Below are 12,967 nucleotides of genomic sequence, written 5' to 3' on the forward strand. Positions count from 1 at the left end.
AGACATGGCAAGCCCAGTAAAAGATAACTACAGAATGAAAAGCTACAAGAACAAAGCATTAAATACTCAGGAAATGCGTAGACGCCGAGAGGAAGAGGGAATCCAACTGCGGAAACAGAAAAGGGAAGAGCAGGTGTGTATGTGATAATAGCTCTGAAAATTCTTCTTGACTGTGTTACCTTTTTCATCTTATGGCTTTTTTCTGTTTGTATTCCAGCTGTTCAAACGCAGAAATGTGGCAGTTCCTGGAGGTGATGAAGCCATGTTTGAAAGCCCCATTCAGGACCCTGATATAAGTTCTACTGTATTATCTGTTCCAGGGGTAAGTAGAGGGAAAATTAACATTTTTCTTTCTAACATAGTTTTGAACCACTGTTAGTTATTTGTATTAATCTTCTTAAATGCTCTCAATTATAGGAAGGTGTAATCACAGTAGAAATGGTACAGATGATATTTTCAGAAGATCCCGATCAGCAGCTTGCGGCCACACAGAAGTTTCGGAAATTGCTCTCAAAAGGTGAGAACCTCTCGATGAGTGGTGTATTGTAGAGCAACGGCATGATTTAATGTCATCCTCTTTTATTTGCATTAGTGGCAATTGGTATTTTAATTTTTTCTCCCACTATTGTTGCCTCTAAAAGGCTAGTAGAGTTATAATTCCTCTTTTTGTTCAGAGGTCTGTCTGTTTAGTTCTTAATTAACGCACTTCTACTAACTGTTTTGCCATGCCCCTGGGCAAGCTGTTCCAGTACAGCTACAACACTGGCATCTACCCTGCAATGTGGAAAGTTGCCCAGGTATGTCCTGTACACAAAAAACAGGACCAGTCCAACCCATCCAGTTACCGCCCCATCAGCCTACTCTCAATCATCAGTAAAGTGATGGAAGGTGTCATTAACAGTGTCACCAAGCGGCACTTGCTTAGTAATAACCTGCTCAGTGACGCTCAGTTTGGGTTCTGCCAGGGCCGCTCAGCTCCGGCCCTCATTACAGCCTTGTTTCAAACATGGACAAAAGAGGTGAAGTGAGAGCGACTGCCCTTGACACCAAGGCAGCATTCGACTGAGTATGGCATCAAAACTGAGGTCAATGGGAATCAGGGGGAAAACTCTCTGCTGGTTGGAGTCATACTTAGTGCAAAGGAAGATGGTTGTGGTTGGTGGAGGTCAATCATCTCAGCTCCAGGACATCACTGCAGGAGTTCCTCAGGGTAGTGTCCTAGGCCCAACCATCTTCAGCTGCTTCATCAATGACCTTCCTTCAATCATAAGGTCAGAAGTGGGGATGTTCGCTGCTGATTGCACAATATTCCGCACCATTCGCGACTCCTCAGATACTGAAGCAGTCCGTGTAGAAATGCAGCAAGACTTGGACAATATCTAGGCTTGGGCTGATGTGTGGCGTGAATGTTACTTGCCACTTAAGTGCCAGGCAATGACCACGTCCAACAAGAGAGAATCTAACCATCTCCCTTTGACATTCAATGGCATTACCATTGCTGAATCCTCCACTATCAACGTCCTAGGGGCTACCATTGACCAGAAACTGAACCGGAGTAGCCATATAAATACTGTGGCTGCAAAAGCAGGTCAGAGGATAGGAATCCTGCGGCGAGTAATTCACCTCCTGACTCCCCAAAGCCTGTCCACCATCTACAAGGTACAAGTCAGGAGTGTGATGGAATAATCTCCACTTGCCTGGATGCGTGCAGCTCCAACAACACTCAAGAAGCTCGACGCCATCCAGGACAAAGCAGCCCACTTGATTGGCACCCCATCTACAAACATTCACTCCCTCCTCCACCGACGCACAGTGGCAGCAGTGTGTACCATCTAAAAGATGCACTGCAGCAATGCACCAAGGCTTCTTAGACAGCACCTTCCAAACCTGCAACCTCTACCAACTAGAAAGACATGGGAACACACCACCTGCAAGTTCCCCTCCAAGTCTCTCACCATCCTGACTTGGAACTATATCGCCCTTCCTTCACTATCGTTGGATCAAAATCCTGGACCTCCCTAACAGCACTGTGGGTGTACCTACCCCAAGTGGACTGCAGTGGTTCAAGAAGGCAGCTCACCACCACCTTCTCAAGGGCAATTAGGGATGGGCAATAAATGCTGGCCTAGCCAGTGACGCCCACATCCCATGAAAGAATTTTAAAAATGCACTCTCTGAAATCAAATGTCTGAGATGTTATCAGTTTTATCACTAGACTAGAAGTTAGGGAGAAAAATAGCACTTGTGTTTTGAAGGAGATTTTAACACTAACAAAGAAGCTATGGAAATGTGAATTTAAAATATAAAAATTTGTGCATTTTTAGTTTTCTGTTTTTATTCATTCATGGGATGTCGGTGTTGCTGGCAAAGCCGCCATTTATTGCTCAGTGCTACTTGCCCTTTTCTGTTGCTACTTGTTTACTATGAAATTGGCTAACAAACTTTCTGCTTCCACATTTCTTTTCTTGGTATTTGACGACTGTAGATGTTGAACAGTTATAATTTGACAGTAACAAATCGTAACTTTTGGTTAATGGGCATGAATAACATTCACAGAACTCGCCTTCAGATTACTTAGCCAGACATTGCTTTGGAAATCTAGCAGTCTTTTGGGAAGAGGTGCGGGGCATGTGGCGCATGCTGGCTTCTGGAGGAGGCCCAGGAAAATGGGACCCAACTGTCCTTTTGACCCATCAGGCCCAAAATCGCCACCATATTATGGATCTATTGGCAGCTGTTATTGAACATATTGGGTACCTTCCCCATTGCCATTTTGATTCATGGGGCACTGGCACCAGTACTGGGGAAAGTGGTAGCTGTACCGTTGGGATAGTCTTCACCTGAACCATGCTGTGACCAGTGTTCTGGCAAGTCGTATAACTAGGGCGGTAGAGAGGAATTTAAACGAAATAGTGGGGGGGTGAAGGATCGGTGAGAGATTATGTGCTAATTTAGAAAGCGAGAAGGCAAGAGAGCAAGTTAGCAGTGCGGATCACAATGCGGAATAATGTTATGATAAAGTTAAGGGCGCTCTATCTGAATGCACGCAGCATTTGCAACAAAGTAGATGATTTGAAGACCCATAGAGGTAAATGGGTATGATTTAATTGCCATTAGAGTCATGCTTGCAGGGTGACCAAGCCTGGGAGCTGAATATTCAAGGATAGTCATCATTCAGAAATGATAGGCGAAAAGGATGTGGAGTAGTGTTCTTAAGGGGCGAGATCAGTACATTAGTGAGAAAGGATCTTAGATTGAAGGATCAAGATGTAGAATCAATTAGGGTGGAGCTAAGAAAAATCAAGGGACAGCAGACATTGTTTATAGGGTACCAAACAGTAGTGGTAATGTTGGACACACTATAAATCAGGAAATTAGAGGTGCAGGTAACATGGGTAACATGGGTAATACAGTATTTATGGTGACCTCAATTTACATATAGACTAGGTAAACCTAATCACTAATGCTGTGGAGGATGAATTCCTGGAGCGTGTGTGAGATGCGTTCCTGGAGCAGTACGTTGAAGAATCAACTAGGGATTGGGCTATTTTAGATATAGTATTATGTAATGAGAGGGCTAATTAAGCTTTCTGTAAAGGAGCCTTTGGGAAATAGTGACCATAATATGATAGAATTTTACATTGTTTGAAAGTGTTATAGTTCATTCGGAAACTAGCGTCTTAAATCTGAACAAAGGAAGCTGTGAAGGTTACACTTTACATGGTATTCAACAAATGTACACTCCTCGAAGATACAAAAGCCCAACAGGAAAGATGAATCAACCGTGGCTCACAAAATAAGATTGCCTTAGATCAAGGAAAGTGGCTTATAAGGTTGCCAGAAAAAGTTATAAGCCCGAGGTTTGGGAGCAATTTAGAATCCAGCAAAAGATGACCAAAAAACTGATAAAGGGAATATGAATGTAAGCTAGCGAGAAACATAAAGGTAGACTGTAAAAGCTTCTTTAGGTATTTGAAAAGGAAAAGGTTAGCGAGGACAAATGTGGGTCCATTACAGGTGGAGACAGGAGAATTTATAATGGAGAATAGGGAACTGGTGGAGAAACTAAATAATACTTTGTAATTACTGTCTTCATGGAGGAAGGTACAGAAAATCTCCCAGAAATACTAGGGAACCAAGGAACTTGTGAAAATGAGGAACTGAAAGAAATTGGTATTAATAAAGAGGTAGTACTTAAAATTAATTGGATTGAAGGTTGTTAAATCCCCTGGACCAGATCAGCTACATCTCAATGTTGAAGGTGGCTATAGAAGGAGTGGATGTATTGATATTTCTTTCAGAATTCTATAGATTGTGGAAAAGTTCCTGAAGATTGGAAGGTAGCAAATGTAACCCCACTATTTAAGGAAGGAGAAAGAGAGAGAAAACCGAAAAATTACAGACCTGTTAGTTTGATGTCAGTAGTAGAGAATACGTTAGAATCTGTTATAAAGGATGTGATAACTAGACACTTAGAAAATATGATTGAGCAGAGTCAACATGGATTTATGAAAGTGAAACCATGTTTGACAAACTTCTTGGAGTTTTTTTTGAGGATGTTACTTATAGCATAGATAAAGGAGAACCAGTGGATGTGGTATATTTGGATTTTCAGAAGGCTTTTGTTTAGGTCCTACACAGGAGGTTAGTAAACAAAATTAGAACACATGGGACTGGGGGTAATATACGGCTATGGATTGAGAATTGGTTAACCGACAGAAAATAGCGTAGGAATAAATGGTTCATTCTCAGGATGGCAGGCTGTTACTAGTGGGGTACTGCAAGGATCAGTACTGGGGGCCATAGCTGTTCACAATCTATATAAATGATTTGGATGTGGAAACGCAATGTAATGTTTCCAAATTTGCTGATGACCCAAAACTAGGTGGGAATGTAAGTTGAGAGTGCAAGAAGGGTTCAAGGGGACTTGGACAGGCTAAGTGGGCAAGAACATGGCAGATGGAATATAATGTGAATAAGTGTGAAGTTATCCACTTTGGTAGAAAAAACAGAAAGACAGTGTATTTCTTAAATGGTGAGAGGTTGGGAAATGTTGTCCAAAGGGACCTGGGTGTCCTTGTTCATGAGTCAATAAAAGCTAGCATGTAGGTGCATCAAGCAATTAGGAAGGCAAATGGTATGTTTGTCTTCATCGCAAGGGATTTTGAGTACAGGAGTAAAGCAGTCTTGCTGCAATTGTATAGAGCCTCGGTGAGATTCCACCTGGAGTATTGTGTACAGTTTTGGTTGTCTCATCTAAGGAAGGATATACTTGCCATAGAGGGATTGCAACAGAGGTTCACCAGATTCATCCCTGAGATGGCAGAATTGTCTTACAAGGAAATATTGAGGAAACTGGGGCCTGTATTCTCTAGAATTTCGAAGAATGAGAGGTGATCTCATAGAAATGTACAAAATTCTTACATGGTGTGACAGGGTGGATGTAGATAGGACATTTCCCCTGGCTGGTGAGTTGAGAACCAGGGGACATAGTCTCAGAATAAGGAGTAGGCCATTTAAAACTGAGTTGAGGAAGAATTTCTTCACACAGGGTGTGAATCTTTGGAATTCTCTATCCCAGAGGGCTGTAGAAGCTCAATCATTGAGCATGTTCAAGACAGAAATCAATAGATATCTGGATACTGATGACATCAAGGGATATTGGGATAGTGCAGGAAAGTGGTGTTGAGGTAGGTGCTCAGCCATGATTTAATTGAATGGTGGAGCGGGCATGATGGGCTGAATGTCCTGTTCCGATATTCCTGATCATCATAACCCTCTGTGAAATTTCTCCATGTTTCCCCTCTAGTTCTTTTGGCAATTATTTTAAGTCTGTGACCTCTGTTAACTGACCCAATTGTCAGAGTAATTTTCTCCATCACAGAATAATACAGTGCAGAAGAGGCCCTTCGGCCCATCGAGTCTACACTGATGCATTAAAACACCTGACCTGTCTACCTAATCCCATTTGCCCTACTTGTTCAATCAAAAACTTCCGTAAATTCGAATGTCTCTATTAGGTCTTCCCTTAACTTTCTCTGCTTTAAGGAGAGCAATCTTAGTTTCTCCAATCTCTCCACGTGACTGAAGTATGATATCGCTGGTATCTTGGTAAAACTCTGTACCCCCTCATTCCAGCTGAGACCTAACCAGTGATTTTAAAAGGTTTAGCATCACTTGTATTCAATGCCCCTATTTACAAACCCTTGTATCCCATTTGCTTTCTTAATGGTCTTGGGAACTTGCACTGCCACATTGAAAGATTTCTGAATATGCACCGCCCAGGTACCTCTGCTCTTGCATCCTCCTCAAAATACTGCTATTTAAATAGTGCCTCTCCATGATGTTTCTCCCAAAATGCATTACTTCACACTTTTAAATTGCATCAGTTATGTATTTGCTCATTTCAGCAGTCTGTGTATATCCTGCTGAAATTTGCTACTATCCTCACCATTTACAATGTTGCCAAGTTGTGTATGCATCCATAAACTTTGAAATTGCTGACAAGAAAGAGTCTGACCACTTCTGCTTGACATTCAATGGCATTGAACCACCAAATGCTCCACCATTGACCAGAAACTTATCTGGATTATCCAGATAAATACTATGGCTACAAGAGCAGTTCAGAGGCTGGGTATTCTGCTGTGAGTGACTCACCTGACTGTCTAAAACGTTTCCACCATCTACAAGGCACAAGTCAGGAGTGTGATGGAATGCTCCTTACCTGGATGCGTGCAGCTCCAAGACACTCCTGCTCGACATCATCCCGCACAACACAACCTACTTGGCTGACATCCAATCCACTGACACTGTACATGGTTTTGATGAGACCAAATCTGGAGTACTGTGTGCAGTTTTGGTCTCCACATTTAAGAAAGGATACACTTGCATTGATAGCAGTAAAATGAAGGTCCGCTAAATTGTTCCCTGGGGTGAGAGAGTTGTCCTATGATAGCTTGAGTAAATTGTGCCTATATTCTCTGGAGTTTAGAAGAATGAGAGGCAATCTCATTGAAACATACAAGATTCTGAAGGGGTTGGATAGGGTAGATGCTGAGAGATTGTTTCTGCTGGTTGAGGAATCTAAAATGCAGGGGCAAAGCCTAAGGATAAGGGGGCAATTATTTAGGACTGAGATGAGAAATTACTTGACTCAAAGGGTTGTGAAACTTTGGAATTCTCTACCCCAGCAGTTGTGAATTCTCCATCGTTGAATGCATTTAAAGCTGGGATGGACAGTTGTTTTGGTCTCGGGGAATCAAGGGATATGGCAAGTGGGCGGGAAAGTTGAATTGAAGCCTAAGATCAGCCATGATCATATTGAATGGCAGAGCAGGCTCAGTGGGTCATATTGTCCACTCCTATTTCTTGTGTTCTTGTGACACAACATGGTTGCAATGTGTGCCATCTACAAGATGCACTGCAGCAACTATTTCAATAGCACCTTCCGAACTGTGACCTCTAAAAGGGTAAGAGCAGTGGGCACAAGGGAACAACACCACCTACAAATTCCCCTCCAAGTCTCACACCATCCTGACTTGGAAATATATCATCTTTCATTGTCGCTGGGTCAAACTCCTAGGACTCGCTCCTTAACAGCACTGTGGGAATGCCCTCACCAAATAGATTGCAGCAGTTGAAGGTGACTCACTGCCACATTCTCGAGGGCAATTGGGGAGAGGCAATGAATGCTGGCCTTTTCAGCAATGCTCACATCCCTAGACCCAAGTCCAGATCATTTATATATAACGAAAAGCAGTGATCCCTATACTGACCCCTGGGAGACCCCCAGAGTACTTCTCTCCAGTCAGAAAATCATCTATTCACTGATACTCTCTACCTCCTGTCCCTTAGCCAATTACGTACCCAAGTTACTGCCATCCCTTTAGTACCATGTGCTTCTATTTTCTGAATAAGATTGTGATACTTTATCAGATGCCTTTTGATCTGTATATATAACATCTGTGCTATCTTCCTTAACCCTCTGTTACTTTATCAAGAGCTCAATCAGGTTATTCAGACACAATTTGCCTTTTACAAATCTGTGCTGACAGTCCTTTATCAACTCTGGCCAGATTTATCCCCCTCCCCATTATTGAACATGAATTTAACATTTGCAATTCTCCAGTCCTCTGGCACCACTCCCATATCCAAGGAAGCTTGCAAGATTGTGGTCAGAGCTTCTGCTGTCTCTACCTTTGCTTTCCTCAGCAACCTAGGATGCACTTCATCTGAACTGAGTGACTTCTTAACTGAGTGTCAACATCTTTAGCTCCTACCTCCTTTCTGTCTATTTTTATCCTAACCAGTATCTCTACTCTTTTTTTCCCCTCCACTGCAACATTTGGAAAATGTAATTGTTGTGAAACGTGCATTTTTAAATTTTGTGTTGAAAACACTTAATTTGGAAACGAAAAACTGCAGCATTAACTTTTCCTCTTTTATTGAATATAGATCCAAAGTACCCATTCAGTACCTCAGTCATGCCCTCTGACCTCCACAAGGTTTTCTTTTTGCCACTAATCAGCCTCATTCCTTTAACTTGCCATTTCCTTTTATTATGTATATAAAAAAATCTTTGGATTTATGTTAATGCTCTCGTCCCCCTTGTCTCCATTTTCAATTTCCCCCTGCACTCTTTGCATGCTGTCTGGGCTTCTGCTATATTTTATACCTGCTATTCGTCATAAACCTGTTTTACTTTGCTATCCATGGAGCTCTAGCTTTGGATGCCCCTTCTTTCCGCCGAGTGGGATAATCTCAACTGAAATTTTGTTCATGCACCACTTTTCTCCATTTTTCATTTCCAAAAGGGCGGCACAGTGGCGCAGTGGTTAGCACCGCAGCCTCACAGCTCCAGCGACCTGGGTTCAATTCTGGGTACTACCTGTGTGGAGTTTGCAAGTTCTCCCTGTGTCTGCGTGGGTTTCCTCTGGGTGCTCCGGTTTCCTCCCACATGCCAAAGACTTGCAGGTTAATAGGTAAATTGGCCATTATAAATTGCCCCTAGTATAGGTAGGTGGTAGGGAAATATAAGGACAGGTGTAGGATTAGTAGAAATGGGTGGTTGATGGTCAGCACAGACTCGGTGGGCTGAAGGGCCTGTTTCAGTGCTGTATCTCTAAATAAATAAAATAATTTTCAACACAAAATATGCATGTTTCACAGCAGCAGTTACATTTGCCAAATGAATGTCTTTTAATGCTTTAATTACTTAATTTTTACTTGACGATCTCAGCCTGTTTCAAACCTTGAACTTAGACTGGGTATTTTAAGCCCACAACTGAAAGGACATTTCAATCACTGCTTCTTTCCGAGCATGTGCATTTGCAAAATTTCCCAGCATGTAATCTGTATGAACAGGACTGCAAGGAAAAAGTCTGTCCTGTGAGGATTTGAGTTGTTTCGGTTTTTGAAACGAAAGTACTTTGCTAACCCTTCCTGAAGTATGAAGTACTTTAGGTATCCATTCAATGTAGGCGTGTCCATAAATAAAAGTACAACTAGTTGTGCTGAACCCAGGCACAAGGATATTTGCAGTAGATCAGTTGAGATTAATAGAGAACAGTAACTATGTCCAGTTCTTCTGTAGATTGTGCTGAAATTATCCTTGTAGAATCCATCTAATCCTAAACATAGCAATGAAACACTAACCCAGTCCTAGCAATGAATTTTGTCTACCTGTAGATTTCAGGTTTTTGAATTATTCCATTGTTTCCTTATTTACGTTAATTCAGTGAGATTGCTCTCATCACTCCAAATGGCCAGTAAGACTTTTTTGCAAATCAAAATCTGAGCAATTAGGATAAACCCTATTTCTCCAATTGATGTTTCAACTTTTGTTGCCTGCCGAATAGCTTAATGTGGAATATCATTTAGCTGGCCTGATTGAGGTCAAGAGAGAGGCTGAGTCTTTGTGACTGAAGTATTGATGGTTCATATATCCAAATGAATGAGTTTCTGTCCTTGAGCTTTCAAAATAAAATGGATGCTTCAAGCCATTAAGAATGAGTCAATTTCCTACAAATAAAGTTACATGTGTTACTGAAATATTGAATTTAATTTTTTTTACTACGATCTGTTCGTCATATTGGAGTTGTGGAAAGATGGCATTGTATGATTTTACTTTGACGTTTTATAATTTTTCCCTTCCAGAACCTAATCCTCCCATAGATGAGGTCATAAATGCACCTGGTATTGTGCAGAGATTTGTGGAGTTTTTGAAGAGACATGAGAATTTCACCCTCCAAGTGAGTTTTTAAAAAAAAAAAGTAAAATTCTTGCACGGTTTCTAATAAATCTCAGGGCATTGCACTATGTGGCGACCTTAATGCAGCTATTGACGTATCTGCTACAGGAGAACACATTTGTTACTTATTTTGTATGCCTTGCTGGAAATTGTTTGAAATATGACCAGCTACATGCCTCAACTATCAAGAATTTGCATGAAAGTGATCTGATCCATATAATCTCTATCCATATACTGCAATTGAAATTGTTGAAGAAATCCACTGTTCAGCTCTGCTTCAAAACTCTACAGTATTGAGTAATCTAAATACTACTTGAAATCATGAGTTCGCTGATCCTATTCCATTGACACCAAAATGAGAATGACATTTAGCTGAAAATCTAGTGCCCATAAAATTGTTTTGCTGCCAAACTAAACAAGTAAACAGCTGAATTGAGCTGCTCTGCAACACCTGTATTGCAAGCAGGGATGGCACTCAATATTGTGAATGACAGCATTTGCAATGCAGCTTGAGCTTCAAGGGAATGATCTAAAAAAGCAACTTGTGTGTATATAAGCACCTTTTTTAAAAAAAAAGTCACACGGAGTGTTGGGCAGGACAGATATAGAGCGAGATGGATCATAGAAATTTACAGCATGGAAGGAGGCCATTCGGCCCATCATGTCTGCACTGGCATCTAAGTATATTTCCTTATAGAAAAATGGTCAGAGCCTCCGCTGTTTCTTCTCTTGCTTCCCTTAATAGCCTGAGATACATTTTGTCTGGGCCTGGGGATTTATGCACTTTCAAAGATGTCAAACATCCTTAATATTTCCTCTTTCACTGTTAATTTAGTCTAATATTTCATACTTCTTGCTAATTGTAATGTCTGTATTGTCCCTCTCTTTTATGAAAGTAGACGCAAAAGCTGCTGCCTCCACGCAAAGGTTACCCTTGTGGTCCCTAACAGGCCCTACTCTTTCTTTAGTCATCCTCTTGATTTTTATGTATTTTAAAAAAAAACTTTAGGTTTTACTTGATACTACTTGCCAATATTTTTTCATGCCTTCTCTTTGCTTTCCTAATTTCCTTTTTAATTTCACCCCTACACTTTTTATACTCCTCTAGGCTTTCTGCAGTATTGAGCTCTCAGCATCTGTCGTAAGCTTCCCTTTTTTTTCTTTATCCTCTCCTTTAAACCCCTTGACATCTAGGGGGCTCCCTCCCTTTTTCTCCGAGGAAATATACTTGCTCTGAACCCTAGCTATCTCTTCCTTGAATGCCTCCCACTGATCTGGTACTGATTTACCTTCAAGTAGCTGTTTCAAGTCCACTTTAGCTACATCACTTCTCAGCATAGTAAAATTAGCTTTTACCCAATTAAGAACTTTTATTCTTGGTCTGTCTTTGCCTTTTTTCATAACTACCCTAAACCTAGCTGAACTATGATCACCTCCAGCAAGATTCTCCCCAACTGATACCCCTTCCATCTGCCCAACTTCATTTCCTAAAATTAATTTTAGAACCACCCCCTCTCTTGGGCTTGCAACATACTGGCTAAAACAGTTCTCCAGAATACATTTTAGGAATTCTGCCTGCTCTGTGCCTTTCACACTAATTCTATCCCAGTTAATATTAACATAATTGAAATTCCCCTCTGAACTGCCCTATTGTTTTTGCACTTCAGAGATTTGCCTACATATTTGCTCTTCTATCTCCCTCTGACTGGGGGGTGTGTATAGTACACTTCTAGTCGTGAAATTGACCCTTTTTTTTGTTTTTCAGTTCAACCCACATTGCTTCATTTGATTCTTCTACTATATTATCCACCACCCCCCTCACAGCTGTAATTATTTAATTGATATTGTGCCCCTCCTATCCCCCTCTCTATCTTGTCTGAAAACACTAACTGGGAATGTTCAGCTGCCATTCTTACCCTCCTTTCTGCCATGTCTCATACTCCCGTATATCTTACTTCCAGATGTTAGCTGTGCTCTCAGCTCATCTACCTTATTCCTTAGACTTCTTGCATTGAAATATAAGCCATTCAGCACTGCTAGACTCCCTTTTTGTCTATTTTCTAACCATTATTTCTTTTGCTTTCCAGATACGCTTACTGATTTTCTGCCTTTCATTTCCAACTTTTCTTCTTCCCTTCTGAATTTACTGTCGGGATCCCGTCCCCCACCAACCTATTTAAACCTTCCCCCAGTAGCACTAACGGAACCCCCTGTGAGGATATTGGTCCTGGCCATGTTGAGGTGCAACCTGTCTGGCTTGTACAGCTCCCAACCTAATAAAAATCTGGAATTGAAAGCTAGTCTCAGTAATGGTGCCGTGAAACCTCATAGATTGTTGTAAAAACCCATCTGGTTCACCAATATCCTTTAGGGAAGGAAATCTGCTGTCCTTACCTGGTCTTGCCTACATGTGACTCCAGACCCACAACAATGTGGTTGACTCTTAACTGTCCTCTGAAATAACTGAGCAAGCCACTCCATTACCAAGGGCAATTAGGGATGGGCAACAAATGCTGGCCTTGCCAGTGATGCCCACATCCCATGAAGTGAATTTAAAATAAAACTCTCCCAGAAATCCAAAGCCCTCCCTCCTGCACTATCTCTGCAGCCACATATCAGCTCTATCATCCTGTTGCTGTGTGCACTAGCATGTGGCACCGGAAGTAATTCGGAGATTACCATCTTTTGAAGTCCAGCTTTTCAATCTCTCCTAGCTCC

The 12,967-nt window shown here is 41.4% G+C and overlaps 1 protein-coding gene across 1 annotated transcript in view; it reads left to right on the forward strand.

The window, feature by feature from the left end:
• kpna5 (karyopherin alpha 5 (importin alpha 6)) overlaps window positions 1–12,967 on the forward strand; it is a 48,159-nt gene that overhangs the window by 6,857 nt on the left and 28,335 nt on the right. The window contains exons 2-5 of the mRNA XM_068025677.1: window positions 3–133; window positions 218–322; window positions 418–517; window positions 10,156–10,250. Of these exons, the coding sequence (XP_067881778.1) occupies window positions 5–133; window positions 218–322; window positions 418–517; window positions 10,156–10,250 (429 nt within the window). The 5' untranslated portion in view covers window positions 3–4. The remainder of the gene's footprint in view (window positions 1–2; window positions 134–217; window positions 323–417; window positions 518–10,155; window positions 10,251–12,967) is intronic.

This window comes from Heterodontus francisci, chromosome 3 (assembly GCF_036365525.1).
Source record: "Heterodontus francisci isolate sHetFra1 chromosome 3, sHetFra1.hap1, whole genome shotgun sequence".
In the NCBI taxonomy this organism is placed as follows: domain Eukaryota; kingdom Metazoa; phylum Chordata; class Chondrichthyes; order Heterodontiformes; family Heterodontidae; genus Heterodontus; species Heterodontus francisci.